Consider the following 25783-nt stretch of genomic DNA (forward strand, 5'->3'; position numbering starts at 1 on the left):
ATTGAAAATGGAGAACACTTTGGGCACTTGATTTAGGTAATCAAACTTTCGAACCTAACTTAATGTTATGATACAAATTGTTGTAATTTCACAGTTGATAAATAATTCATTTTCTTCAATTGATTTACGGTCCACTCTATTATATATAGGCATCGAATATTTCTGACACTCTCCATTTGTCTTTCTTTACCATAACTGTACGTACGAATTAGATATTAGAACACTCCTTAAGTGTGATAGTTTTTGTCGCATTTCATATAATTTAAGTTTTACTTAAATTATAGTGGTAAAATAAAACTATAATTAGAGAACGACGATGGAAACAACACTACAAAGACAAGTTACTTTTAGTAAACTGATAGCAGTGATAAGAGTCGTAATAAAATAAAAGGAAATTCCACTGACAAAATTACCAAGTCACAATACTAAAGATAAAACTAACTGTATGGCCTATGAAATCCGGACGTTCAATGCCATGTTCACAAAACCTCTCCATCGATTCTATCCTTAGCGAACTGGTTCCAGTTTCTTTGTATTCCTATTTCTGCGAGATCCATCTTAATACTGCCCTCCCATTAGCGCCTAGTCTTCGTAACGGCCATTTTCCAATTGAATTTCCAGTTAAATATTTCAAAGTCTTCCTACTTTCTTTTATTCTGGCTACATGACTTGCCCAACTGAGCCTCCTAGATTTCATGACCATAACAATGTTTGGTAAATGGTCTAAATTATGTAGTTCCTCGTTATGAAGTTTCCGCCATTCCCCATTCCTGTTCCTCTTGGGTCCGAATACTAAGGCTTCAGAATGGGAAGTATTAAAAGAGTATCAACGCAAGCTGACAGAAATGGCGAAATTACACCTCTATCAACGATGAAATAAGAAAATCTGGACTCTAAACTGGTGGGACTTAGAACCATGATTTCCTGCTTAGTAGTTGCTCCAATCAACTGAAATACCAGTGACACCATTTCTCTGTTTTCGAGCTCTATTCTCTGAATCAGTACAGACCAGCTACTTACTGGAAATTTGAAGAAGCAATCCAACACAGTAGATACTTGAATTTAGGAAGTACAAAACAAAAAGCTGGCCCTATAGCTGAAAGTTCAATTGATTGAAGGAACTCTCCAATAGTGAGAGTGAGAGAGAGTGTGAGAGAGAGAGAGAGAGAGATATCACCGCCAATTTAGCATCCAGATTTCCCTGTGCACACACCACAGAGCATTATTCTACAAGTCAAAATAAAGTAGAACAGTATATTTGTTTACCTTCCGAGTCCTCGTCTGGCGACACGAATGACACTATGTGGCAATGTCACAAATAAAGAACCATATATTAGATCTACCAATCTATCAAATAGTTATATCGATTCTTTCCAGATGGCAGCTAAAGTCGATATTGATTGACACTAGCACCATCTATTAGTGTAACAATCGGTGTAACTGCTTGATGGATTCATAGAATAATGCTAGTGGCTCCAAGTTAATCTGCGACGTTGTCACATTGTGAAATTTTGATTCCCCATAGCGGCTGAGGAAGGCCCCGGAGGGCATACCATCATATAGCATTTTCGTTTTATTTTGGCCTGTAGAATAGTGTTCTGTGGTCCATGAGCGCCATTTTTAGAACACCCGATATATGTATATAAAGCTAGACTTGCAGGGAACTTACCTAATCCATAGGTCCGCGAACAAGCATATTCATGTAACCAGTTCAATGTGGCAATAAAATTTTTCCTCACTTCATCATGATAAGTATTCATATTATTCAGACATTTTTCAGCTAAGGCCTTCCACTTTTCTTCCCCGTAATTCAGGTACCACTGATTACATAAGGCTACAACACATTCATCCCCTGATCTGAAAAGTAAACGACGGATCTCGTTCAAAATCAAAAATATTAGTTCAAACGCCTTAATCTAATAACCAGATTTCAGTAATACAATACGAAGATGGAACATTCGATAATGTATCGATTCCTTTCGAAACAAAATTCAAACTAAAAAGCAAAAAGACTTCTTTTCGCATTGTTTCACACAATACTATGTTTATTGGTTATCCCTGATAATTATATGAATAAATTATTCCAGAGCTAAGCATTATATTTTCACAACATTGAAGAAATCGGGAATACTCAACGTACTGGAAACCTATTTGTTTTCAAGTTCTACTTGAAATGTTCATTTAAAAAAAAAAAAGAAAGAAAGAAAGAAAAAAAGAAAAAGAAAAAAGTGAAAACGAAACTGAACAAAACATCCTTTAGAAACTAAAGAATGAAGTTTATTTCAATGTACCAACCTTGATATGATTTGTTTTTCTGGTTCCATATATAATACTGCTTCGTTCTTATCAATTAACTGCTTCTGCAACAACTTCTTCACTTCTTGCACTTTCTTTCCTTTGTGCTCACCAACAATCATTACCTACAACAATAAAACAGACCTTAAGAACTTGGTCGCCAATTGAACTACGAAATCTGAACCCTGTATCTACTTTAGTTCTCATGTATCTAATGATTCTGTGCTTCATTTTTGCAGGGGATTATAAACTTGTTCAGAGTTCTATCAAATTCTAAACGATTTTGGAATTGTCTTAATGTTGATGCACAATTTTATTACCTAAATAAATCAGTGTACTACTGAAATATTGTCATTGAGTTAAAAATATCTGTAACATTACACTAAAGACTTTTGTTAACTAGTTTTGAGTACTTTGCAGGGTGTTTACTGAATTTCAATTTCAAAATTCCAGTATATTTCCAGTATATTCAGTATAACTAACAGAAAAATTCCAGTGTCTAATACAATGATTTTTTTTTAAAGTTTTTTAGGAATAATCATACTCTTTGATGATTTCAGGTTTGTAATTAGTTTACCATCAAGTCAATATTTTATTTTTAATAAATTTAGCTAGCCTTGATTTCTTTGAAATACAAATGATTAGGTATATGTAGGTACTCATGAAAGCACTGAAATCTTTACATAAGCAATGTGTCACACCCATACCAAGCATTAAAACTGGCCCTCAGTTTCCATCATTGGGCATATTTTCACTGACTTTACTGACTAGTTTGCAGCCTGTATACTGTACTTGAAGCATTGCATAGACCAAGGGCCAAGAGGGTGATCCCCCCCCCCCCGGGGAACTTTTGCCACTATATTAGAAATGTTTCTTAGGGTCCTTAGAATCAAAAAATAGTTATTGGTCAACATATAAGTGCAACACCTGGGCCCTAGATCTCTTATCCCTTTAGCACCCGTGTATATTTATAGGCATCGATGGGATATCTTTAAATGACCGTAGATCAGACCGTTAGTGCAACACTGGAACAAGTTATACCTCGATCGATTTGGAAGAGTGGTAGACTTTCAGTTTACGTAACGAACGAGACATTTCTACGTACAAAGGAAAAATAATTGAGGGATATTTAAGAAAATTTCCCTAAAAAAGTCCCTTCTCGCGATTCTTTTAGTTATTACGTGGCAATATTGCTAACTAGGTGAATAATAAAATGTATTTAGGTGTTCTGTTTTATGTTCAACCTAAACTGAAAATTTCGTCTTGATCCATCAAATAGCAGCAGAGGAGATATGTATTTTATAGTCTTCACAATTTTCATAATAATCTATCTTTAGGTATGTTTCTTCCATGAACAATTTCAGCTAGATGATATGGTACAAGTTGTGGTACCTCATTTCGGTTGCTATGAAATCCACTTCTTGAATCTGTAACAGTAACGATTCGTCTTCCTATCGAATAGGTGTTCCTTTAATGATACGTTCAGCTATTCTAGTGACACATGTCACTAGAGTTTCCCATAAAACACCCTTTCCCTTTTTTCGTGATCCCAATTTTAGCTCTATTTCTGGCCAAATATGTACTGCTCCTCGTTAAACAGGATGTCTGCTACATACTGCCGTATAACAGTACGCTCCAAATATGGTGAATTATCCACTAAAAGTGTACAATTTTTCGCCACACATGATTCAGCAGACTGACTAAGCAATCGTGGTAATGTTATGAAACTTTGGTAGTCCCAGGGATAGACCGTATTTGTTTGTGTCGTATTCTGTAGGAATTCGGATGCAATTTAATGTTAAGCGCTGCAGTTTTGCAGTGTCAGTTTCTTGCCGCAGTACTTTGCCCTGAAAGTTCTTATGGAAGTGTGGTTTTTTATTTTTTTTAAATGAAATTTGTCGTCGTTTCAGTTTCGTTTAATGCGTAATGTATTACACAGAATTTTCGATTTTTCACAACAGTAATCCTTTTTCTTGTTGCAATTGTCGTCTATCTGAATGGCTTGTTTTTGTTTGTCATTCTTTTCCAGGATAACTGAGAACAAGTGAATTTCAGGGCGAATATGCTACTATTATCAACTTACAGACAGACAAGAACACAAAGAATATAACAAATTCTTTAATATTACGACAATTAAAAAGTACATATTACATACTATATTAACTGCGATTATCTGTGTGCACATGTAATAAGAAAACTTCACATATCAGCAGACATGTTTGGAAATGTATTCATTGTAGAATAGCAGAACAACAAGTATTTTCAAAGGAACATAATGTAACCGCACAATAGTAAATTATTGCTTTTAAATTATTTATATTATACCATGGACGAACAAACCATAAAACCTTCCTGGGGGATTTCTCGGTACGGGGAATCTGTCATAATATAACGAATAAGAAAATCAACTAAAATAATTTGTATCACTTGTTTTCTATAGAAAAATAAAACGGAACATTGACAAAAAGTCCTATTCATACTTCGATGAAAATCAATTATTATGAAAAAATTGTGAAGACTATAAAATACATATTTCCTCTGCTGCTATTTGATGGATCAAGACGTAAGTTTCAGTTTAAGTTGAAAATAGAATAGTACATATAAATACATTTTATTATTCACGAAGCTTGCAGTGTTGCCACGTAATAACTGTACATTGACACAAAGTCATACTTGTACTTTCATGAAAATCTATCTAAATTCCTTTGCTGCTATTTGTTGGATCAAGATGAAATTTTCAGTGTAAGTGGAAAATGAAATGGGACACAAATATATTTTATTATTTACGTAGTTTGCAGTGTTGCCACATAATAACTAAAAGAATCGCGAGAAGGTACGTTTTTAGGGAAAATTTTCTTAAATATCCCTCAATTAAAAATCCCGTTCATAACGTAAACTGAAAGCCTACAGTCTTACAAATCGATCGAGGTATAACTTGTTCCAGTGTTGCACTAACGGTCTGATCTACGGGCATTTAAAGATATCACATCGATGCCTGTAAATATACACAGGTGCTAAAGGGTTAAGGGCCCCAGGACCCAGGTGTTGCACTTATATGTTGACCAACAATTATTTTTTAATTCTAAGGACCCTAAGGAACATTTCTAATATAGTAGCAAAATTCCCTGGGAGGGGGGGGGGGTGAGTTATCACCCTCTTGGTCTATATAATATAATGCTTTCATTGTTATTCTACGTGAGGTATTGAAAAAAGAAAAAAGGAAAAAAGCTGAAACTGAGAACAGTATTAGTAGAAAGGGGGAACTTAGTGACTATCTGCAACCCTAACAGGGTTGGCGTCACCTCTTAACGCCGGATCATTAAGAAAAATCACAATTTATTATTTCAGTACTTGTACTGTATTACATAAGTATTGTTCTATAAAATCACTTTTTCCATTATCTGAAGCTCAATTTCACTACTTGCCTTTGACCGACAATCTCAATTCATGACTTTCATGGCCCGTAGACACCCTGCTCGGAGGCCTGATACAGCGAGCCAAGAGCATTATTTGTATTATTCAAATGAGGCGCCTAGTATCAAAATCCGCGACATCCATTTCCCTTAGTTTCTAGTAATCTCGGAAAACGTGCAGTGAAGCTCTATATCAGTGGTGTCCAATTGTAGTGAGCCTGAGGGCCATCACCGCCTTTACTAGTAAGGTAGAGGGCCGCAGATAATAATAATAATAATAATAATAATAATAATAATAATAATAATAATAATAATAATAATAATAATAATAATAATAATAATAATAATAATAATAATGACATTATTATTATTAATATTATTATTATTATTATTATTATTATTATTATTATTATTATTATTATTATTATTATTATTATTATTATTATACTACAAAAGAAAAGAATAAAAATGTATTTGAAATATTACATAGGCCTATCTATTCAGTGTGACAAATGAGGGTGACTCGCAGCGTTAACAAGGACTGGGATATCTACATCCATTCCTGTTGTTGCGAGTCGGAGATGTAGAGAAGAATAATCTACAAGGCAGCTTCTGAAGCGATTCTTCACAATCTTGATGCTGGAAAATGCACTTTCACAGAAACAAATGCTACCAAACATTGACATTGTTTTTCGACCAAACTCACAAAAGTAAGAGAAACATGTTGCAATGGATGCCCACGTCTTTCTGTTGTACAGAAGCGCTAAATGAATGCCTTATTTCGAAAGAAGAGTGGAAACATTAAAAGAATGAATATATGAAAGTATCAGTAATAACAATCGTAATTCGCGAGAGCTCTGTGGGCCGCAGTAAATGGTTTGGCGAGCCGCCATTTGGACAGCACTGCTCTATATACCCGCGTACAAAGTCCCATATTTGAATTAGATTTTTAGTATGAAATATTAAGCTTTTAAACAAAATACTGTTTCCATGGAATTCCTTTAGATGAAACGTAACAAGCGATATATAACTCAATTTCAGTATTTAAAAAAAAAAAAAAAAATAAAAAAAAAAAAAAAAGCGGCTTTTGATACTAGGCGCCTCAAATGTACTAATAACTTATATTAAAACTTATATAAATAATTGTGTATTATTCTATTCTAATTATAATGCAAGATTGTTATTACCCTGGACTTTTGGAGTTCAAAAATCCAGGGTAGATTATAAAGAATCTCTGAGTTCATGGTGTCTAGCAAATTTCTCTCAGCAATTTCCCGACATTTTCCAGACTTTTCCCGACCATTTCCAAATTTTTCCCGACTCATTCTAAAAAAAATGTTTTCGTAAAATTAGGAAAGGTTGAATGTAATGAAAAAGTGTACAAGTTCTTACCTGATCATAGAATGTCCCCTTCATATATGCAATGAAACAATCTAATCATGCAATTTTTTGATCTCCTCCTCTATGGTAGCAACCTGTTCTGACAACCGATTTACGATTTTCTGTTTCTTTGCTTCAAGTTCCTTTCGTCTCTGTTCTACTCTTCTTTTTTCAGCGGCCCTGCGATCTTTTTCTGACATCACTTTTCTGCGGTGTTCTTCGCCTTCCTTGAATCTCGCGTATGGGTTTCTCATTGATAGAATCATCTGCTTTGGGATAGGAAGGGCTTGTATGCCACCAGCCTTATTGACAGCATCATACACTACACGCTACGCCACTAAAGAATCCTCTGACAAATTTTCAAGTACTACTTCCCTGTTTACCGAAAAACCCCTTTCTAATGCTGCATTACCGTGGGAAAGAATTAGGGATATCTTTACTATTTTGCACAGATATACATCATTTGGTGGTAACACACTCATCCAGAAGTCATCAAGTCTGTGTTTATTTCTTTTGTACGACTCCATTTTCTCCCGCATATGTGTCTGATCTACTAGAGCATTGTATTCTCTGTCTGCCTTTTCTGCATCAGACGCTGAGACAATATTACTCTGCACTAAAATTTCGAACGTTGCTCTCATTTGTTTAACAGTTTCTTCCTGTGAATGACCAACGGTTAAGGGATTAAGAAACGTCAGCGCTTTTGTAAGGGAATATTTTAGCGGGTACCTCTCCTGCAGCTTGGACACTAAATGTTGATAACATTCACGTACCTGCTTTCGGAAACACAACATTTTCTTTTCACTAACTTCTGTACATCTCCTCAGTGCTGACCTAGTTGCATACCCAAGGTCAATTTCCTTGATACGAATTAAATTAATATGTAAGTTTTCACTCTTCTCCATAACATCAATAGCATTGATACTCTTCCTGTCCATTATTTCTTTTTTAACGAAGCGAGACATCAATACTTTCAATAACTGAGTAAGGTTACCATGCAAAAATGGAGTCATAGGAGTGTCTGACTGATATTCAGTCAGGAAAGGCTCACAGTCCTCAGCAAGAGATTGAAAAAAATGCTAATTTTGCATAGGGCAACTTGTTCAAATATCTAGCTACTATTCTGAAACTTACAATTGGGTTCTTTGTCTGTTCCCTTAACCGTTTCATCATACTATCTCACATGCGGTAATATTTCTTGGCTTCGCTTGGCTACCTTCGCATTTCCTACCCAACGAATATGGCAAAATGGAAGTGAAAACAATGACGAACTTGTTATTTCAGAATGCTGGGCACGCCTTGCTGGTACCATTTCCTACAAGTTATACAAGGTTCTAAGAACAGAAATCAAATCCCATCCAGTTTTTTGTATGCCAGTCTTAAAACCACCGTGAACAACGTGAAGACCACACGAGCCAAGTTCAAGGAGCTGTGGAGCGTCTGTACCAAGGGAAGGCACAACGTTCCTCTTTCATTAGCCGTAAAAGCGCCCAATTTACATTTGGCCCATCCATTGAAACTTGCAAAAGCTTAAATGGATCAAGCGATTGCAATACATTCTGCAAACCTTGTAGTAGGTCTGTAGCTGTACTATGATTCATAAAAACAGAATTCAAATACCGTGTTCTGACTCTGTTCGTGTTATCGTCCCAGAATCGTACACTTACATCCATTTGAGCTCTTTGGCAAATCATGATAAATCATGGCAAGACTACACGAGTATGTTCGGTGCTGAGCTAGTTCGTGGCCTAATCGACGATTACGTAAATAAACGCTAACCTAACCTAACCTAACCTAACGTAAATTAAACTTACTTCAAACTGTTTCAACCAAATCTTGCTTCTTTTTTTTTTTTTTTTTTTTTTTTTTTGTCCAAATTTCCACGTGGTTGGCCTACGTTAGATTATTTAAAGTTAATTAAGTCAGGTTTAAAATATACTAGAATTCTTAACGTTACACTTACTGTTCTGCACAAAGTAAAATCTTGCCCAACTTTGTGTATTAGTTCAAGTTACTACATTCTAATAACTTGTTTTTAAATTTTAAAAAATGAGGTACACAATAAAGTAAACATTTATTTTGAGCAGAACATTTCAAACATATTACTGTCTTTAGCTTAGGAAAACTTTGCTTAGGTCTTTGTTATTATTGTTGTTGTTGTTGTTGTAATAGTTGGTAAAATAAACTTAATTATGACGGCAGGAATGTTGAATACTCAAAATTGATATGCCTGTAATTCATTGCAAAGTAAGAAATGGCATGTGGTTTGCCGTGACACTAAAACAACTAGCCTTTAAAGTGTTGAATTATTTAAAAAATCATTGCCCAGGTAAACTTACGTGGAAAACGATCCAACATTTAATTTATACTAAATATTATATACGCATAGTACGATGCAACGCCCAATTAACCACCCGTTATTCTTGAAACGCAAAAACTTTTCTGCTGTCAGCAAACAATGTTGTCAAACACTCACTCACCACTCTTCTTCCCCCAGCACCATAGCAGGAGACAAACCGCGCGCCTCACATAAATCGCAGAAAATCCACGGTGTACGAGATGCAACGCGTACCACGTAACCGCTTCTACGTAGAAAATAGAAAAACGGTTGAGATGGATCGCGATGTATTTAGGAACACTAAAAAAAAAAAAAAAAAAAAAAAAAAAAAAAAAAAAAAAAAAAAAAAAAAAAAGATGCATTTAGGAACGCGAGGTTTATCGGAGTCGCTCCGACAAGCGTCAGCATCATTTCCAACATGTGGAATTTAATTCCATTTTTCCCGACTTTTTTTTTCGCAAATTCCAGAAAAATCCCCGAATTCCCGACCAATTTTAAATTTAAGACAAATTCCCGACTTTCCCGATTTTCCCGACTGCTAGACACCCTGTGAGTTTTACGTCCCACGGTTATGCCAGTTAGGCTAAAGGAGAAGGTGATGATGAGTAATGAGTGAAAATGGTGGAATGAAGAAAGTGGGAGGAAACGGGAGAACCCAGAGAAAACCTACGCACACGGTATTTGACCACCACAAAGTTCACTTGGCGGGGGCTGGTATCGAACACGGAACCCCAAGCACCAGCGGAGAACGCTCTACCACTGAGCCACCGCAGCCCCCATAGATTATTATAAAGAATGATAATATTTGTACCTTTCATAATTTTTCCAGTATGTGGATCAAAATTCCAGTATATTTTCAGTATCTCCAGTATCAAAATTAAATTCCAGTATTTTAAGTATTTCCAGTATCAGTTGACACCCTGCATTGCATCAAATATGGAAAAAAAAAATTGCTAACAGTATGTTCATTAACGTAAAAAGAAGAACGTAGCTGGATGCGTCTACGGTAAACATACTGTGTACTCTGGTATGTACTCTAAGCACCTATCAAACCTGTAATGGAAATTTATAGCAATATTTCATCTGATGTACTCAAATACTCACCCCATCATAGAATCCTTTTAAGTATACCAACTCATGGGCCTCGTGCAGTTTCTCTCTGTCGTTTTGACTTTGGATTTTCAGCTGCTCACACGCAGTCATAGCACTTAAGGTACCAAGTTCAGGAATATCGATGATTGGGATCTGGAAAACAATTAAGTATTACTGAAACAATAAATCCACTGCCTTACTCTTCAATAGATTTTCGAAATTATTACGCGTAAAACCTTAAAATTTTGTATTAATAATCTGTACTACTATAAGTTGACGACAGACAGAGCTCTGCCGGAATGGATTCCCTAGGAGAACAAACGGAGGATGAGCGTTTACTTTCAATGAAACTACATTTATATCAAAAACTAAATTTATGTACTAAATTAAATTTATAGGGACGACGAAACATGTAAATCCGTTGAAATCTCGAACTCGAACTATATTTTCCTCTCTCCTATTGTTGTTGGAAAATACGAAGAGGAATCAGGAAAAGGCCCGGGGCGAAAACAGGGAGTGAAAGAAGAAGAAAAGAAGAAGAAGAAGTAGTAGTAGTAGTAGTAGTAGTAGTAGTAGTAGTAGTAGTAGTAGTAGTAGTAGTAGTAGTAGTAGTAGTAGTAGTAGTAGTAGTAGTAGTAGTAGTAGTAGTAGTAGTAGTAGTAGTAGTAGTAGTAGTAGTAGTAGTAGTAGTAGTAGTAGTAGTAGTAGTAGTAGTAGTAGTAGTTGTTGTTGTTGTTGTTGTTGTTGTTGTTGTTGTTGTTGTTGTTGTTGTTGTTGTTGTTGTTGTTGTTGTTGTTGTTGTTGTTGTTGTTGTTGTTGTTGTTGTTGTTGTAGTAGTAGTAGTAGTAGTAGTTGTTGTTGTTGTTGTTGTTGTTGTTGTAGTAGTAGTTGTAGTAGTAGTAGTAGGAGGAGGAGGAGGAGGTCGTCGTCCACCACGAATTTCAATCAATACATAGAAAAGATTTTTAATATGGACGATATATGATAATCACAAATATAAATAATAACAAATTATATAATAACATTTGTTATGCAGAATGAAAAACCACTTACCGGTTCGAAGGGTAACACCATTTCATCTTTGATTCCGTATTTCTCCCGTAACGCCTGCTTCTTCTGCAGGTCTCGCAAAGCTGCAAAATCATCTGGAGAATCAGAAGGTACACTTGTAACAACCCCTGTTCCTTTGTCTTCTTTGATAGTTAGCATAGGCAGTGTATAGATCACTTCATTGAAAGTGAGCGGAGCCTTCAGTGGAATGCCCAACAAATCCTTTTAAAGAACATAAAAAATTCAGTTGAGGAAACAAATTCAAATACCGAAATTTTAAATAATTACGAATATGAAAAGTGATTACGCTTTAATTCATGCAAGCTATAAATATTAGAAGACTATGTTGTTAAACCACAGGACTTAGTACTGTAAGTTCAACGCTGACACAGTACCAACTATAATTATCAATGTATGATAATGCAGATAGAAAAAATCTTGATGTACTTAAAAAGTAAAAAAAAATTACATAAAATCTAACCTAATATTACAGTCCCTTAAAAAAATAGAAGGAATAAATGGGATGCCTATTATTATTATTATTACGCCTATTATTTCTTACCCTACACCTGGTATGTTCTTCCTGCAACCAGCATTCGGATATGTGAAGGCGAAGTGCTCGCACTAGCGATTCTCAGAACAGGGAGTAGATGAATGTATTAACCGAAATCTCACACGAAACTTGTACCTTTCCGTAAGTGAGGAAAGTTGTTTACTCACATGTACTACGAACATGGAAATGGCACGTTGCAAATTTGGGGTTTCTAGAAACCGTGCAGGCAAGTATCATCATCTCGGCAAACGTTTTGTACATAACAAGACTCTCTTAAAATTGTTTTGTACTTAGCTCATGTTGGGAAGTGTGTGTGTGGAGATTTCGAATGATTTTTACCTGATCTTCAAATCTGTAATAATTATGTTTTCCTTTTATATCTTTTAAGCATATTTTTTATTATTTTCTCCGGGTGAACCAAGGGTTGTAGGAAAATGAGTTAAGCGCCGCTAGTTCGACATGCCTGCTGTACACTGCTTTTCATGCTACATTTTTCAAGTTAAAATGCAATGAAGAGATAAAAAAATTAAGACCACTACTTTAAATCTGAAACTGTTACATCTTCCTACGCTTGTTTTTCCTTTCTTTCTTATGCGTCACTGCACTGTAAATTACTTGCTCAAGAACCGAGGAAAAACTGCACAATGTCAGCTTCATACTAGTGAAACTGAAAACAAGCACTTGGCAAGCGCAGGTACTTGGGGGAAATTTCCCTCGGTATAAGGATTGCTAGATGTACCGACAAAATTCTAAATACATTATTCTGCTGCTCTTTAGTGAGTAAATATTTTGGTTACCAGTATAACAGTTGTTTTGTGTTGTGATGTAAATTACGATGAAACATGTTCCATCATTTAATACTATAGTACTGAATTGTCGTAAAAGTCATATACCTACAGTGTGGCCCACAACGTCATTTAGTGCTCTGTGATTGGCCCGCCCACTGTCCCAAGTTGCACACCCCTGATTTAGCGTCTTATCCCTAAAATTGGCAACACTGCATACAGATTTACGGTGAGTCTCTACCGGAAAGTTTCTGCAATTCTCAAAGCAAAAGGCAGCATGACCCAATATTAAGCACATTTTACTGAAGGAAGTGTGCTCCCTTATGCCTCGTAAACTTAATGTCATTCAAGAAAAATACAAAAATGTGTTTCATGAATACATGATCTACTAACACTCAGACAGTATTATCTCCTGATACCTAAATATGCTGACTGACGAGAAGGCATGACTTTTTAAAGGATACTTTTCCTTTTAAATAAAATTCTTTTACAAAATAGACCATTAGATTTAGAAAACTTTTGTATGTATCCCTACAAATAATAATAAAGACAAACCAAACTCGAAAAGAAATTTACCTCACCAGTCAATTCCAGAATCACATCAACTTTACCCTCAACTTTAGAAAATCCTTGGTAAGACATGTTTCTTGCCGCTCGACGAGTGCAGACAAATATCTCCTCCGAAGAAGTGTTGAATGCAATGTACTTCATATCAGGTCTAACCCAACAATTCGTTTGGCCATACATTGTTTCAGGTCGAAGTGTGGCTGCTACTAAATACACTGGTCTCCCATTCACACACCTGCAAAACACAGACATTAATTCACGTAACATGCACAGGTACGACGGTCGCTACGAAAGTTTTGAGATGTGAAATAACTTACACACTTAAAATCAATTTAACACTTACATTTTCTCAAAGTCTTCACCATTACACTGTACACACTTTTGCATCCTCGAAAACTACTTTTGGAAGCAGAGTTGCCAGTCTTTTTCTTCAAGTTCATTCTCGTAAGCCACTACAGCTTCTTCAATGCTGCAAAATCTCTTCCCACGCATGCGATCTTTGATCCTGGGGAACAGAAAAAAATCACACGGGGCCAGGTCAGGGCTATACGGCGGATGAGTCATAAGTTTGACTTCCGTAGATACTAAAAACTGAATTTGATGTTGGCCGTGTGTGCGGACGCGTTGTCATGGTAAAGCAGGATACCACGCAATCAAGTTCTTGGACGCCGTTCCCGAAGCTTCTTGAACACTTTTGTTAGGCAAATAGTGGTGTACCACTGAGCAGTAACAGTCCTTTATTCTTCAAGTGGAACAGTTGCAACATGGTCAGATTTGGAGAAGAAAGTTGCGACCATCTACTTCCCCACACTTCGCGGTCGCTTCACTTTCGTGGGTGGATTTTCGTCTGGAAAGATCCAAACTGTAGACTGGCGTTTATTTTCAGGGTCAAATTGATAGATCCAAGTCTCATCACCAGTAACAATGTCAGAGACGCGTCGACAATTGCCTCCATCAAATCTTGCAAGCATTTCTTCATACCATTCCACGCATGCGCTTCTGCTGTTCAGTCAAAGTGTGAGGCACCCAACGAGATGAAACCTTCCTGAGCCGAAGATGATCATGAAGAATTTTTGTTACTGCTGGTGATCCAATGTTCACTGTAGATTCAATGTCTTTGAAAGTTGTTCGAGGATTTTCTCGAATCATTTGTTCCACAGCGGCAATGTTTTCATCTGACACAGCTGTTGCCGGATGTCCAGCTCTCTCTTCATCTTTAAGCGATGTACGGCCTCTTCTTAATTCACCAAACCACCGAAAAATTGTAGCACGGGAAGGAGCAAGGTCCCTAAATGCCCCCTGCCAACGGTCAAGGCTTTGTGTCTCGTTCAAACCACTTCTGAAATCGTAAAGGATCATTGCCTGAAAATGTCCCCTTTCGAGCTCCATTCTAGACAGCCGAATACTGCTTACATGAACAAACAAGTGAAGGCGATACGGCCACGCCGATAAGCAAGGCGAATTGAAACTTGCTTCACTTCTTCGCTCGGAGAACCACTACCGAACGCAATTGTTGGAATTCAAATACTGTGCCACAACAATGCATATCTCTAAACTTTCGTAGTGACCCTCGTACAACGAGGGGACACCAAAATCTCTGATGCACATAAAATATAAACATGCTATAATCAATATATAGCGACACCTACTTTAATGTGAACAACTGAGCCCTTATATGTAAATGAACTAGTATTAAAACAAAAGTATTAAAAGAAAATACGTCGAAAATGTCTGACACATTAATTTAATAAAAGTAAATTGAACTAAGATTAATAAATCGGTGTCTTAAGTAGAAAAGTTCTACATAAACAACCTGTTTATCAATTGGTCTTATTTCAATTTTAGAACTTTTTGCACCGGAAGTGCAAAATGTGTTAATAGAATGATTCGACATTTATGAGTGACTTGATCTTGTGAATAAACCGACAGAAAAAAGTGGTTGAAACCGTATACCGATAATATGTACATGTTACTATGGACAAGGGTCCGTAGTGTATGATATTTTCTTTTATGGCCACATCTACCTATTTATGTTCTTTAGTTTGGGCTAGACATAAATATGTATGCTTTACATAGTTAATTTAGAACATAATAAAAGATAGCCATTGTGAATGAGAGTATATTCGTTTAAAAAGAAGATATTTTGCAAAAATTACGAAGGTAAATGTTAAAGTATTTTCGAAAAAATACATAAATTCGTATATATTGTATTCTGTGTTATGTCATTTTGAACAGTTCATTAGTGATTTACGTTTAAGTTATTCTTTAGTACATCAAAACGAACTTCGGGCATATATATATATATAACGAAGTGTGAACTGAAGATGAACGTTATAACCGAACAGGAGAGCTTAAAGATGCAATTAACGAAGGAAGCGTTCCACTTGTCTCCTTACCAATTACACCGTGCTCGTGGGTTTTCTCGGGGTTCTCCCGTTTCCTCCCCACTTTCTTCATTCCACCATTTCATTCATCAATCATCATCACCGTCTCCTTTAGCCTAACCGGCATAACCGTGGGACGTAAAACTCAAAGATTTCATTTCATTTTTTCCTTACCAATTAGACTGAAAATACGTCAATTACCATCTAGCAAATTACGATATCATCACAACAGTAATAATTACTTTCAGGAAAATCCTCGCGTAACTAATTTGTTGAAATACCGCAACATGTTAATTAATGTGTATAACTAAAACGACGTTGAAGATTAATTGTGAAGTAAGCACTAACGGATCATCTACTTCGCGCAACATTGATACGAAAATTAAGCAAGCGATAAGTGCAATATTATCTGCTGATCTGTAAAATTACCCGAATTAAACAGTTATAAAATTATATAAGATGCTAACGTTTTGCTATTTAAAATATAAGTAGATCAAAAATTATTACACTATTTACTTCAAGAAAATATACATCTTTATTTGCTCAATGTGAGTCGGAATGTGTGTATGTGAATCGCAACTGCAAAATGCATTAGCTGTTTATGCTTTCAATTTATTATGTTATTTGTTCCTAGTTCCTGTGAGTTAAACAAGGTTTTACTGCATCTACAGTGTCTGTACTTTAAGTAAGGAGAATAAATCCTGAAAACAAAATTACAGATATCGCTACTGGACTTGGACTTTTCTTTTTTCTCTCTTAAAGCGACTGCGGAGTGTGCCATTCGGGGCTCTGCCGTTTTCTTTCGGGGTCGTACTCGAAGATGCAATTATCTACATGATCTAAAAACTGAGGTGTTCTTGAATGCGTTCCAAAAAATCTTTCGAAACGGCCTCACGGTTCTGCATTCGCTCGTTCGTCAGGACGAGCTTGGCGCAAATCTTCCTCATCCCAAGATCCTCGGTGATGATTTTGTGAACAACTATTTTATCGATTCCTAGCGTATCCGCGATAAAACGAATACTTAAACGCCGGTCCGAGTTCGCCAACCTGTAGGGGTACATTATTGGGCACTTCCTGTAGGGGTACAATGATTAAATTTACCATGATTGTAGCTTTTCGGAACCAATCTACTGGAAAATTGCCAGAAGTGAATATTTTTAGTTTTTAAGGGGTTAAAGGAATAATGAAGAAATTCCCATGTTATTTAAATGGGTCGTTTCTTGGGATACAGAATCTTATATTTTAGACAGTTGAAATAGGAAAAGGTACTTGGAATTCGACAGAATTGTGGGTTTACGAGATGCGAGGTCGTAGGCTGAGTACACGCGGGGGTCTAGGGGCGAAGCCCCCAGCTGGAGCAAATTCATGAAATGTTAAAAGAGTAAATGCACGAAATTCTCTATTGATGCAAAGGCTGATGCGTAAGAGACGAGAGGCCATAAGCCGAGCAAATGCGGGGGTCTGGAGGCGGAGACACCAGCTAGCCAAAGGCTAGTCTCCAATAGCTTTTCTAATTTCTAAGCTCTTTTAGCCTACTTTCTTCTCTCTCTCTCTCTCTCTCTCTCTTTCTCTGCACAGAATGAAATTATGTCTGTAGTTTATTTCCTGGAATATGCAATTGTATATTTTGTGTTCATCCAACTACTGTTGGAACACTATCCAACTACCTCCCATTATAAGAATTCTTATGATAAGTTACTTTATCCTCACACATTCACTAGTTTTGAATGAAGTGTCACTTTCTCTCCAGTTAATAAGTTGATTGCTATAACAGACCGGTACGAAAGGGTCATTATATCAACCCTTTCTGAAGTACTCCAAGTCCAAAAATCTACGGTTAATATAGACAAGATCAACACAGGATGAACCTCTATGAACGATCTAGCCCCCTTGTCATAAGAATTAACGTCCAACTGAATACCTGCATAACAGTCATAGTTACTTGGTTCCTGAGCATATGGTACTCCTGATTCAATTTATTTCTTCACTTCAATCTCCTACCTTTCAGATTTTCACATACACCTTTGAGGCTCGTGAAAAATTATTTTTTTTTAATCACTTAAATATGTCGTTTAAGGTAAAGAAGATAAATAATTAATAAGAGTAAATGATTTCTTGCAATGTCCCACCCGGAACCACGTACTTCAGACATATGCGCTAGTCAGTAGACAAGCGGCGAGGGCTCTTTAAAGCTTGTGTATACAGAAAAGCTAACTACGTTCTTGGAGGGCACGGTGGCTCAGTGGTAGAGCGCTGCCCTCTGGTGCGTGGAGTTCCTGGTTCGATCCCGGCCAAGTAGTGGAGAATTCCCATGAGTGGAACAATCGTGTCCATGAGTTTTCTCCGTATATTCCCGTTTCCTCCCACTACTTCTTTCCACCAATTCTCTCATCATCATTCACTTGCTTTAATTATTCGTCTCCCTTAGCCTAAAGGGTATAATCATGGGATGTTAAACTGAAAGATTTCATCTCATTCTTTCGTTGTAACTACGATCTTAGCCGGTTTTTACTATATTAGAAAAACTTCACGCTTTTTCGACTTTTTCTAAGTACACTACAACTTCCACTAACAGTCCCATCGGCTGGAATACGCATATTACTCGAACAATGAAAACAAAGTTATGATTATCAATAAATGTAATACAAACCTAAGCTTCTCTGGGTACGGCTGCAGTACTCTCATTTTGATAAGCGTGTACTCTTGCGGACCAACACCTTCCCCTGTGCTTCTGTCGTGATCCATGCATGGCTGGTTATCCTTTGGTGAGAAAATTGTGTATCTTTTCCCATACATTACTTTATCTCTTTCTCTCAGGCGCAGGAACTGCCACCGAATAAAGGAATCGTAGAAAGGATTCGCGTCCGTTGTTATGAAGGTTCGACGCCAATCAACCTACAAAGAAAAACAAGCTTTACTTCATAACGATGCGACAGAGTAACCATTTGATGTCATTTCTTCATTAATATTAATAATCTTCTCGCAATTCCCAAACCATTTTACGATACTAGTCTATGCAGATGCTTCGAAGAAGGAAAAAGGAGTGTGTAAGCTGGCAACTGATACAAAACACTGTGTTTATATAAATCATCAACATATATTACATTTATATTTCTTAAATGATAGCTTGCAAATTTGTTAAAATTTACAAAACTACACGAAATGCTACGATCTGGCCAAACTTGACGCGACATATCAATATTTTACTTTCCAAAACAACGAATTCATTTTATTTTGTTCCTTATCGCTGAAAGAGAAACAACTTCTGAATAAGTGAACGCAGAATACACTGAATTTTGAGCATGTGCATGTAAAATAAATATTAGAACATTTCTAGGTGTCAGATCATCTGGACACGCTATTGGCGTTCCAAGGACTAGATAGGTATGAGAAGGACAAGACTATGTGAGTATGATTCAATTCGTTGATATCAAAAATGGAATTATAATGGCATAGGTATATAGTTATATTTGATAAACTGAGGAAATAACCAATTTTATATCACACTAACTCCTCTATAGGGACGAATTAAAGTACATACAAAGAGTAAAAAAATATAAGACGACCAGAATGTGAACTTGGGTCTCCGCTTTTACTGTGCTAATGCATTAACCACTACGTTGCCCAGTTTGGGCGTTTAAGAAGATATCAAGTGTGAAAGAACATGCAGATATCTGTTCAGGGACCGGACTAAGTAGCGTAGTGGTTAACGTGTTGGTCGGTAAGCCAAAGATCTGGGCTCGAATCTGGCTCATTCGGGCATTTCTTCTATTCTTTGTACATTATAGGTATATGGTATTTTCAGTAACAAGTTAAAAAAAAGGGAACGTAATTAATTGTAATGGCAACTTTTTGCACTTGACTTGTACAAAAAAAAATGTATTTATAGAAGTAATTATATATTACATCTATAGTCATAGTATTCCTGAACAATCCTACATTATTTTTGACGAATCAGCAACTTTGTCACCTTTGGAGCCAAGAGAAGTTTTTCCATGTTTTCCTATGTACCTTGTAGCTATTCATATTTTGAAAAAAAAAAAAAAAAAAAAAAAACTACCATCTGGTTTAGTGATTTCTTCTTTCCAGATACACTCAAAAGAACCTATGACCCGTTCGTCGTAAACTAGAATTTTTCCCTTTGATTCACAAATTTTATCAACTTCTAAAAACTTACTCGGTACACGAAGGATAATGGATTTAGTCGCAAACTGGAATGATCACAAACAGCATGAAATCAATAAAAATATATATATCCGCAAAATGATATATGGGTTGCCCACATCCAAGCAGACTTCAATTTCACAGCTCACCAGGCATCGCAACAGAGTAAATACTTAATCTGTTTGCTAGTAAGCTTTTGTCATCTGACAATAAATAAAAGAGACGAGATTATGCTCAATTTGGAGTCGAACTACATTATTTTGTACTTTGATTTTTTATTCAATTACATCGTATACGGCTTGAAACTAACTGTAATACCATAACCACAAGAATTAGTATCATTTCCAGCAGATTTTCTTGGCCTTCTGAACATCGTCGGCTGCAATGTGTCTCAAACTACATATATTGGGTCGATTAAGTTCGTGCGGTTATTTTGGGTTGGCAACAATGCGGCGTGAATTATCATTATTCCATTGTTTTACCGTAGTCTGGAGTTTGTGTGTTGTGAAACAGGTTTCCTTGATTGTGAACGTATTATTGTATATATTTCAGACAAACTAATATGGAATGTCAAGTTGAGAAAAGTGATCATTCCCGTCACATTTTACTCTTCGAGTTTAACCGGGGATCCAGCGCAGCAGAAGCTGCGAGAATAATTTGTGAAGTGTACGGGAATGATGCAATTGCTGAAAGAACAGCACACACTTGACCAATGACTAACAGATTTCTTCCAGTCAAAACCAAAAGAAAATCTTTGAGTTTTACGTCCCACGGTTATGCCGGTTAGGCTAAAGGAGACGGTGATGGTGAGTAATGAATGAAATGGTGGAATGAATAAAGTGGGAGGAAACGGGAGAACCCCGAGAAAACCCACGCACACGGTGTTTGTCCACCACAAAGTTCACTTGGCGGTCAAAACCAAAAGAGTTCTACAGGCGAGGCACTGAACTGCTACCTGAACGTTGGCAGGTCATAGATAGTAGAGATGAATATTCACATTAACGCAATGGCTGACTGTGCGTTAATGTGAATGACGTATGCAATGTATTATTGCACTCATAGAAAATGTTAATGTCATGTCTATGTTGTATTTGTATTAACAGAACAGCAGAATAAAATTTAAAATAACCGCATGAACTTATGTATCAACCCTATATACAGGGTATAGACAAAAAAAAAATCTTAAAAACACTTCATACAGGACACGTAAGTTTGGCCCTCCACTGTACAACATGTGATGCGGTTGCCGATCGTTTTTTGTTTTCAATGTGTCATGTGGACCTTCCTCTTCCGTCAGCAGTAACCAGTTCACCTGTGAGTGTCGTGGTGTGAAACAGAGCCCTGCACGGGCCGGGCGCGCCCGATTCGGCCCGGTGCCCGGCCCGGCCCGACCCGTTTCAAGTAATATCAAACTGGACCGGGCCCTAACCGGGCCGGGCCGGCCCGGCTCGGCCCGATAGTCTGAAAGACGGTTCGGAAACTAATGTTGTCAGCCTATTTGTTTTTTTAATGTCCTCCACTACCTCTATTTTTGCCGTGTTTGTACGGTCTTACTGTCAGCCTATGTTAATCGTAATGTGTTTGGGAAACTGACTCTTTATTCAAGACTGTGATGTACTGGTAATACTATTACTATTACTACTTCTACTACTACTATTACTACTTCTACTATTACTACTACGACCACTGCTAATACTACTACAAGTGCTACGACTTCGCGTCAGAGTTGACATGTCTGATGGTACCGAATTTACCTTCTAAGTACAGAATAAAATTGAGAAATGCTAGTTATTATGGCCGGTCTGCGTAGAATGTGAACCGATGCTTGATCTACGAGGGAGAATAGTGGCTCAATAGAAAAAAACACTCACATCTGGTGCTAGAGGTCGTCGGATCAATCCCTGCTCATGCTATGTGAGCTTTGTTGTGGACAAACATCGTGTGCATGAGAGTTTCTGGGGTGGTCCCGCTTCCTCCCACTGTTTTCTTTCCACCAATTCATCCCATCATCATCCATTCAGCCTGAGCCGTAGTTACCTAAAGAACGTTTTGTAAAGTCAAGTACTTGAACTAGTAAGTAGAATTTGGTACGCTACCATTGGACCACGGAGGGCAAGACCATAAACTGGCGTGCTCATAAGATCAGTGCAATTTGTAGTAATGTTCAATTAGCAAGGCAAATATCGAATGGTGTCACATGTTCATGTATTGTTTATAGTATGATGCTACAAATATAACAAAATATAATGATCAAATAAATCACCAAATCGCCAGGGTCGATTAGGTGTTCCTGGAACGGTGGCTCAGCGGTTGAGCGTTCACCTCTGGTGTATGGGGTCCCTGGTTTGATCCGAGCTCTCGCCAAGTGAACTTTGTGGTGGACAAACACCGTGTGGGGGGTTCGCGGCGTTCTCCTGTTTCCTTCCACTTTATTTACTCCACTATTTCATTTATTTCTCACCATTGTCTCCTTTAGGCTAGTTGGCATAACTTGGAACCACCCGCCAAGAAGAATAAACTAATGGATTGGGAAGATAGACATTCAGTCTCTGGTGAATTTGATGATGAAGTAAACATCTACCTCAACATGTCATCATGTGTAAGAGAACTAGATATACTGCAGTGGTGGAAGCAACAAGAACAAACATTACCAAAATTGTGTAAATTAACGCGTCAGTATCTCGTCATCCCTGCTTCTAGTGCGTCTACTGAAAGAGATTTTAGTACTCAGGAACGGAGAAATGCTCTAAAGCCTGAAACTGTTGAATCTGTTTCCGTGCTATTCGATGCGTACAAGGACATACAGTAAAGCGATGTTCATTTTGCACTATTGGTTTCTTAGGAAACCTTATATTTTCATTTTCTTAACATCAACTATCCCTTCTATTATATGTGATGTTAAGAGGCATTTTTGATAGCTAATATCTATACATTTTTCATTCAGGGGACTTTTGAGGTATTTTTTGATCAACAATGATATATGTAGATTTTGTTTTGATTTACTGCCTCGCATTCCGTCATATAGCTCTGTTATTTACTTGTTACGCACCGTTCCAGGAACACTTCATCGATCCTGGGGTCTGGGTGATTTATTTGATCATTGTTTTTTATTATTATTATTGTAGCATCGAATTATAAAGAATACAGGAACATGTAATATGATTTGGAATCTGCCGTGCTAATTGAACATTACTACAAATTGCGCTAATCTTATGAACACGCCAGTTCATGGTTTCGGCCTCCGTGGTCTAATGTAGCGGAACAAATTCTAATTAGTAGGTCAAGGACTTGACTTTCTCATATGTTCTTTAGGCAATTACGGCTCAAGACGTATGAATGATGATGGATGAATTGGTGGAATGAAGACAGTGGCCGAAAACGGTCTAATCCAAAAACTCCCACGCTCACGATTTTTGTCCACAACAAAGCTCACATAACACGAGGAGGGATCGATCCGACGACCTCTAGCACCAGATGTGAATGCATTCTACTGGCCAGACTACGCAGACCGGCCATAATAACTAGTATTTCTTCGATTTTCTCTGTACTTAGATTGTAAAGTATGTACCACCAGACATGTCAACTCTGACGCTCGTAGCAGTTGTAATAATAATAATAATAATAATAATAATAATAATAATAATAATAATAATAATAATAATAATAATAATAATAATAATAATAATAATAATAGCAGTAGCAGTAGTAGTAGTAATAAGAGTAGTAGAAGTACAGTACTTTACAGTCTTGAATAAAGAGTTAATTTCCCAAACACCAGTGGCGGCGGTTGGACGTTAAAAGTGAGGGGGCAAGACATGATCTGAATATTTGTATATAAATGTTAGTTTTCCTGGTTGTTTCTAACATTTTGTTTGACGAAAGGTTGTATAATAATAGGATACTATATTTTCAGTTAAAATACCGTATATCGTATATAATAGTTTATTAAGTAAATTGAGAAGAACAACGCAAGTAGATACTAGCCCTTTGTACTCTTAAACAACGAAAGTGTAAGAAGAGATTTGATTCCTTGCTCATGAACATCTTAAAATTCTGTCTGGAAAATTGTGTGATCAGGTTATTTAATAAATTTGCAAAACAAATAAATAGAAAGGATAATATTAATCATAGTAATGAATAATGATGCTTGTTTTGCAAAAGTTATATTGAAACTGAGGATTAATGAAAAACTTAATATTTAATTCCACACATGCTATTAAATGTACGTTATTACTCTTAGAAAATGAAAGACAGTAAATACTACAAGCATATGCTACGACATTTAAAGAAATATTTGCTTTTGCAACTTCCTGAAATATGTTCGTTGCCATTTCACTTTCTTGCAACACATCAAAACACAACAATACTTACAATCCACACTTCAGTTATACAAAATAAAATTAAAACCTAGAATTATGTTCAATTTACTAAATTTTATTGTATATACACTCATACATCCTTAAACACAACACTTCACTCGTATATTACACTACAAAACAATGGGAAAGGTAGAAGTTGTTTCTTATCACGCTCTTTTTAATCGATATTCCTTACTTTAGAAAGAAGAAAAGACATTTTAGGAACTGTCAATTTTTGTGCAATTAAAGAATAACTTGTGAAATAGGCCCTACTTTTTTGCATAATGTTCTTTCGATTAGCTTCAAAGCGACTCACTAACATATCGAGCCCTTGTAAGAAGAAATGAAAGTATGCTGAAATTGTGCTCCAATAGGTTATCTTTTTGGGGTTATTTTCTGTGGCGATTAAAACGCAATTACTGTAGCTTTCTTTACTCCACGGGAAGACAACCAATACGTATTCACGCAACAACAAATATTATATGGCAGCATTTTTTCCTATTAATCAGTAACACATACAAAATCGTTACATTTCCAAATGAAACTATATACATTAATTGGTTACTTAAAAAAAAGTGCGGGGGCAACTGGCCCCGTTTGCCCCCCCTTCCTAATCGCCGCCCATGCCAAACACATTACGATTAACACAGGCTGCCAACATTAGTTTCCGATCCGTCTTTCACAGTGTTCGGGCCTGTCACGCTGCAAAATCGGTGAAATCATGGTTTGGGGAGCATGACCAGAAGCTATCACACCTCCCCTGGGTCCCACAATCACCAGATCTGAACATCATTGAGCCATTCTGGTCTGAGTTAAAGGTGTGTTCGGTCTCATTACATTCCAACATCCCTTAAGGAACTGGAGCATGTTTTGGAGGAATGGTACAAAATTTCACACACCACGATTCAGGAGCTGTATACGTCCATTCCACGTAGGATCCAAGCTGTTTGGGACGCAAAAGGACGCCCCACACCATGCTAGGTATGATTTTCATACTTTTCCGAACGTTTTAAATCTTTTGTCTAACCCCTGTATATACACATAGCTGTCTTTGCAGAGAAAATTTTTACAAGCGTAAAACAAGTTTTAGTTTTATCTGCAGTCAAACTACACTTTCTTGTTATCTTTTTTTCGGGGCAACACGAAGCCCAAGCTATTGACCTTCCTGAGAGAATTAAAACCTATCTGTCTAATTCCACAACACCTTACTTCGTTGCCAAATACAGAGCAGTTTCTTTAGCTTTCAAATGGCAAGAAATTATAATTAATTTGCGTGCTCTAATATTACCCTAATAAGAAAGAGTGAAAGCATTAATAACAACAAACATCTGGGCGAAATACAGTAGTTTTCATAACTCTCAAAACAAATATGCCATATTATTATATAGGAAAGTTCTACGCATT

General features: G+C 36.8%; 1 protein-coding gene across 2 annotated transcripts in view; it reads right to left on the minus strand.

Moving 5' to 3' along the window:
- LeuRS (Leucyl-tRNA synthetase) overlaps positions 1–25783 on the minus strand; it is a 72247-nt gene that overhangs the window by 26875 nt on the left and 19589 nt on the right. For both annotated transcript variants that reach the window (XM_081743145.1, XM_081743143.1), the window contains exons 5-10: positions 18508–18752; positions 13483–13708; positions 11572–11790; positions 10531–10671; positions 2296–2420; positions 1670–1857 (exon numbers count right to left, since the gene is read on the minus strand). In XM_081743145.1, the coding sequence (XP_081599271.1) occupies positions 1670–1857; positions 2296–2420; positions 10531–10671; positions 11572–11790; positions 13483–13708; positions 18508–18752 (1144 nt within the window). The remainder of the gene's footprint in view (positions 1–1669; positions 1858–2295; positions 2421–10530; positions 10672–11571; positions 11791–13482; positions 13709–18507; positions 18753–25783) is intronic.

The sequence above is a fragment of the Thermobia domestica genome, chromosome 16, assembly GCF_964235325.1.
Source record: "Thermobia domestica chromosome 16, izTheDome1.hap1.1, whole genome shotgun sequence".
NCBI classification, from domain to species: Eukaryota; Metazoa; Arthropoda; class Insecta; order Zygentoma; family Lepismatidae; genus Thermobia; species Thermobia domestica.